This window comes from Dendronephthya gigantea, unplaced genomic scaffold (genome assembly GCF_004324835.1).
Source record: "Dendronephthya gigantea isolate DGI-Jeju-01 unplaced genomic scaffold, DenGig_1.0 000049F, whole genome shotgun sequence".
In the NCBI taxonomy this organism is placed as follows: Eukaryota; Metazoa; Cnidaria; class Anthozoa; order Malacalcyonacea; family Nephtheidae; genus Dendronephthya; species Dendronephthya gigantea.
Window position 1 is genome coordinate 26,036 of NW_021163059.1, and position 6,611 is coordinate 32,646.

General features: G+C 40.9%; 1 protein-coding gene across 1 annotated transcript; it reads right to left on the bottom strand.

Moving 5' to 3' along the window:
* LOC114528306 (uncharacterized protein F54H12.2-like) lies at nt 1-864 on the bottom strand. Its single transcript, XM_028549938.1, has one exon. The coding sequence runs from the start codon at nt 862-864 to the stop codon at nt 1-3; it is 864 nt and encodes a 287-aa protein (XP_028405739.1).
* Nucleotides 865-6,611: the final 5,747 nt, after the last annotated feature.

Below are 6,611 nucleotides of genomic sequence, written 5' to 3' on the forward strand. Positions count from 1 at the left end.
TCAACCTGTGTAATCGTAGATGATGTTTCGGTCCGCGTCGATTTGGATTGTGTTTTCAAATTCAGCATAACACACCAGATTAACAGCAGCGGCCAGCCCGATGGTGAATGCTGCACTCGCGACCATCCCAACGATGAGCGATTTTGGCACCAGACCGTTGAAAATGTTATCTTTGTGCAGAGACGGATTTCCGCCGGGAATGATAAAACTTTTACAATCCACGCGACGAATGGGATAGATGGCGGGTCCCTTTTTGAGGGCAAGTTCGTGGGCGATGGTAATGTCCGGATTCACTTTAACTTTTCGTATCTTGAGATAAACGTCGGTGATGACCAGTTTAGAAGTATCATCCGCAGCGGCCATAATACAAAATTCTTTAGAATTTCGATTCAGAACGACTTTCAGATCGACATAACTCAAGAGAAGCCGTTCCGAGAAGAAGATATCGCTGAATATAGGACCCACCATTTCGATGGTTTTACTTTCCGCATTGAATCTGTATCGTGCTTTCAGGCCTAGGTTGACGTTGGCGTTGTTGTCTGCCAGAGTGGGGTTGTGGGAGTTCATTCTACCCGCGGTATCTTTGTAAAACAGGGCCGAAGTGAGTTGCGAATTTTTGGCAGCGGGACCGTAATTGAGCAGGGTTTCGATGTACGCTCGATAGGCATACATGCCCGCAGCTTGAGTGACTTGTTTTTCTTTCAGGAAAACGTCCACTTGTTTGAATAAACTGTGCAGGAGATTATTGACGACTCCCACCTGTGCATCATTGCCGAGATTTCCACCATCGGCAGTGGTCACTTTCGCCCTCACTACGGGCATCGTTCTGGCCAGATCAATGTAGTCTTCGGTACCCGGGCACATGAACGTAATGGGTCCACCGTCCGCCACGCTGGACACGGGTTGATGATCGATCCATAGTCCTTTCTCAAGGCTAGTTTGCATGGGAGGCACGGAAAATAAATCCAATTAACATTTGGTGCATTCTTGCGAAAACGGGTGCACAAAGTTCATCATATTTAACCAAATATATTGAGAGGTGTTCTTCGTTTCTTAGTCGAACGAATTATGCCGGTAGATGATGCCCTTTTCTTTTTAGATGTTCTACGGCTTTTATTGGTCGTTTTATTAGACTTTCGTTTCGTGGTTGTTCTTCGTTTTTTCGTGGCTGTTTTTCGTTTTTTCATGGGCCGTTTTCGACTCGTCGATCGTTTTCGACTCATGGACCGTTTACGTTTTTTACCACGTCCTGTTTGAGCAAACGTCTTAAAACGATCAATGGCTTGCCCTTTTGCGGTACCTAAGGCTTCCTTTCCTCGCGCTTTCACTGCACTTTTGATGTCTTTCCCAGCCATAACATCACTCAGCACGTTTGCACCAGCATTCAAGGCAATTTTTCCAAGGGATTTCCCCGCCTTTTTCACTAAGGGTGAGGCTAATCTTCCAAGACTACGAAACAGACCACCCAAACCATAACCCATTTGGCCATGACCCAATTGCCAGGCGGCGCCGTGAAAAACGGGCATGCCGTGCCCGCGTTGTTGATCTGCGTAATATTGTACGTATGCGTCTTTCATGATTTAAAAAAACCCGTGACGTTTAAAGTGTAGTGTCACTACCACGTTCCCGTACTCGAATGGAATAGGTTTGCCCGTGTCCGTCCTTAAAAGTATTTCCACGTCTTCAAAGGCCTTCTTTTGCACCGGTACGTATTGAATGTTTGTGAATGTGTTACTAATGATGTCTCCATGTTTTCCTCCCACCGGAACGGTGCGAAGTAAGGGTGCGTTTGTGTCACCCACGACTTGTTGTTGCACAATATCGCAATACACGTAAATGGTTGTGAAAGGAATTATGCTTGCCGCATGTGGACTTTCTTCTGTCTTTTTGATGATACGGTCCATTCCAGCATATCCCAAAATATCACGTATCAAATCGGTGTAATAGATGGTGCATTTTGGCTTTAAGTGGCTTGTTATTTTTCCGCTGTGAGCATTGTAACTTAAGTAAATACTGGTATCGTTACCAATCTCGTCTTTTAAGCCCTTATTTATACTTTTGACAAGGTCCTCCATTGTTTCATGATATCCATATTGTAGAGTTACTCCCGTTTGAAAACTACCATCACCAAGATCGAAATATATGCTACGAATAGCCGACCATTCATTTGGTATGGTGTACCATGTGTGTGGATGTGATACGGAATATAGACCAACCTCCCAATAATTATCCAAATCAATAGTTTCGGGTAATTTTACGCGATAACCGGTTGTTTTGTTATCGGGAAAAATATCCAAGGACGCATTGCTCGGCAATGTGATATAAAAATGTTCCCCTCTGCTCATGATGAGAATCAAAGTATAAATAAAAGGCATGTGACGTAAACATGTATTTAAATCCTTTTCATGTCGGTCGCAGATACCCACGAGTTAAAATTTGGCCGAGTACCCTAACCATTTCACAAAGTACTGTACATTTTCGCCTTGTCCGCGTTTTTTCAATATTTCTTCCACCTGATAAACATCGTCCTGTTTAACGACTTTTTGCAATTCCATTTCGTAAAACGTCCCTTTCAGTTCTTCTCCGTCGTAGTCTTTGAGTTTATACACGGGCGGCGTGCGTGGTATTTGTTTGCTGATGGTGAAAATCTCTTTGGTGAAATTAAGCAAGTACCCCTTTTCAAAGGTGCGTTTGGTTTTGCTAATTCTGACTTGATCGCCAACGTTAAATTTATACTTGACATGTCTCACTTCCTGATGATCGTCGTACAAGGTGTGCCACACTTCCTTTTCGTTTTCGACAGTAACATCGGCGGGTCTTGTTTTAATACTGCGATGGACGCTGTGATTGTAAGCGTGGACTAAATCCGGTAATACATCAATTTAACGGTGGGTGTTATTGGCCGTGAGGTATCGCCACATTTTCGTTTTTAAGGTACGAATGAAACATTCCACGACGGAAGCCTTGGTTTCGTTGTACGTATTGTAGAGATGAATGTGTTCTTTTTTCATCAACGCTTGAAAATGTCTGTTGAAAAATTCGGTGCCTTGATCCGTTTGGATCTGTTGGGTTTTCTTCCGTAAGCTAGAATAGTGTTGAAGGCTTCTACGAGTGCGGGTCCCGTTTTATTCTTCAAGGGTACGACCCATGCATACTTGGAGAAAACGTCAAAACAAACAAGCAAGTATCAATAACCGTCATTCGATTTTTGCATGGACTGTAAATCTCCGAGATCCATCTGCCATAATTCGTCCAAACCCCCCGTGATCACCCGATTCCTCTTAAAGTGGCGGCGCACAGGTTTGTGCAACGTGTACGCATCTTGCCCCATCAACCATTCTTTAATCTGTTTGCGACTTATGGCGTACTTTCCCTCCTTTTTCACGTCATTGTATAATCGATCTACACCGCCAAATCCACCCGAACGTTTTGGGTCGTAATACACTTTTGATAAGTATTCGTTCATGTTTTAGGTTCTGTTGTCGCGCATGTAATACACGAACATTGCAAATCACAATGTATTTTATTCCTCACAAACGCTTTGAATACTGTCTACGTGTTCGATATCAGTTAATTTATCATTCTCGACAAGTTTATTATCATTTTCAATGAGCGAGTAGTTTTTGACGGTTTTACTACAAAACCCCATTTGGAAATGCCCCTCAAGATTAAGATCGTTGCGACCAACACTTATACCTACTCTAAACATTTTTTGTTTATTATGATTTTTATTCATTTTTTTGCTGTTGGAATGACCCATGTTTACTTGTCGCCTCTCTTATGCAATTGAATTGAGTTTGATGATGACATGTGATTTTAAAAGCATTGCTGTGAAAAAGAAGTTGTCAGTGTTATTTGGTATTCATGGAGTGAGGATGTGCTAATCCCATACCGAGTAGGGCGCTTGCGTAACTGTTTGTTTGCGAGAAAGGTATCGCTGCAGGGCTTAGTACGGTCAAGAGACCGGGGTTGAGACGCAGAACAACCTGTATATTGGATTAGCACATTAAGGGGAGAAAAAAGGGTGATGGATATCGATAATAAAGAGTTAGTTCTTCATCATCGTCGAAAGTGCATCGAGAAGAAACTATTGGAAAGTTACGCTACCGAGATAGCGCCTATCATATCCCAACTCCTGATCGAGGAATGTAATGGATGTCTCCACGATTTGCATTCTCAAAGACAACATCAATGTTTGATGATGGAAAAAGACGAGCAATTATGTACTTATTTTGATAAAGCTCAGGCACAAATATGCGAAGCAAGGGTCACGCACGCATTTACCCAATGTCTCAGTGATATTAAACCTCGTGTTAGTGCGTTTGAAATGCATAAGTACAAACGCATCGATTGGAGAAACACGTTCCGTACCGATCACAGGCAAGAATTAAAGCGAAGAGTGTTTTATTTGCTGTAAAAAATGAAAGTAGTTGACTTGACCTTTTATTGGGGAAAAGATGTCGTGCACCCAATTATCTACATGACCTTGTCCAGCTTTGAAAACAAAATCTTATTCACGCTGGTAGAAGACGAAAACGAATGGAAGATTGTTTTTGATGAAAGACAAACATTTACAAATAAAACGTTTGTTCGAAAATTATGGTGCGCATGCATAGATCACGGATACGTTGATATCAAAAATGAGATTTTTAAGCGTTATGTCAATAAAGTAAAAATTCATGTACTAGGTGACTGAAGACAGCAAGCGGACGTCTGGTAAACATTCATGTATGATAAGCAATAAAATTTGTAAACGTTCATCAGTTGATTCTGGCTCTTAAAAAGCATTCAACATGTTGGGGTTCTTGACATTATGAACGTTTTTTGTCCATAAAATAACGATAAACATACAAAATTTAAAGACATTTTGACAGTTTTTATAAATTAATTCTATGAATAGGCACGCATGTTGTATTGGCAAATAATATTGAATGCGTTAGTCTGCTTACAGCCATGTTGGGGTAGGAAGTCTCTTTTATTATTTTATGATCTCTAATTAGTCACGGAGATGATCAATTTCTAAAAATATCGTTTCTCGTAACATGTCAATCAAAAATTACTACAGGCCTTTCCTGCCGCTACAAAGCTATAATCAGACAATGTTACATATCGAGCGTTTCAACCACAAAACCAAATATCAAATACTGTTATATAAGAACACCAACTATAATTCAGTTTCACTAGAAAACAACACACTTTCACTACCGGACGACGAAGACATAGAAACAACATACATTGGAATTGCATTGGATGGGGAATTACGGGACCGATGACAACGACGACGAATATAATAACAACAGACCATGGACAATACGACGAAGAACGCAACAACTGGTAGAACAAACACCAAAATCCTCGAATTCTCCTCCACCCTTCCTGAATTCAGAGGGGTACTACTCGAGGATGTTAAATTCCCTGTCAAGTCGAGCACCATCAACGTTGTTGTTGTTATTGTTGTGAAGGGCGGCCTATCACACCGACTCAAGATTTTCACATCAGGAGGCCGCCTCATCACGTCACAACTCAGGGGGTTTCCCTGGAGATCCAACTTCTTTAGATTTGGGTAGCTCTCCAGGATTTTGGTGGCATTAAAGAACCCATTCTATTGTCTTCGAGCAACAAGTATCTAACCCATGCGCCGTCCTTAATATAAGGAACGGCGCTGAGATTTCGCCTCGCACAGTCTAAGACTGATACTCGGCGGCGTTCCAAACAGCCGTCCTCTGCCCATGCGAAACTCAACAATGACAACAGTTGAAGCAGGTAAAACATTTTCAATTTTCTCTAATACGCCTATTTATTACGATGCGTCACGATGTTTAGTGTTCAATGTAGAAAATTATGTTAGCTCACGTGTTACTTTTTAATTATATAGGAGCGAACAATTCCCGCTTGTTACTCATAACAAACGGACGCTCGACATACGAAGATGTCTTGGAGGAATATTATCGGTAACTGGTTTTCGGCAAATCAGAAAGATTTCATGGATCTAATCTACTATCTCGTACATGCAAAAGTAATACCGCCGACAATTATTGAAAATCAAACGCTTCATTGCATTTTATTAATGCAAATCATGCTACAAACGTTGACGGAATTAACAGTTCCGCCAGCACCTCAAGCAATGAGTAATTTCTCTGATCATGCAAACGCTAAGGAAACGATGTTGTGGGGTCTACAAAAGAAGATCAACGACGGGATAAAATCCTTGGAAAAACAAACGGGTGTGAACTTAGAACACTATCATAAATTAAACATTGACAATTGAACGTTTCATATTTTGTATTTAACATTTCAAAGAATACATGTAATAATCTCCTTAAGGATCTGTTCAATAAACTATTTCATATTTTGTATTTAACATTTCAAAGAATACATGTAATAATCTCCTTAAGCATCTGTTCAATAAACTATTTTAAAAACCATAAGGTAATGTTTTATAATTGTCCACAATCACGCGTTTGTTGTACACGATGCGATAATCTTTTTTCATGCGTTTGGTCTTAATAGTACGCTCCCTCGCATTCCGTACAATTTTGAATGGAATGTCAACTGTTACCTTGTCGCGTATCCCACACACCGCATGAAGATGAACCAGTTGTTGTATCACT

Coding starts and splice junctions, on each gene's coding strand:
- LOC114528306 (XM_028549938.1), bottom strand. CDS start 864: ATGTGCCCGGGTACCGAAGACTACATTGATCTGGCCAGAACGATGCCC.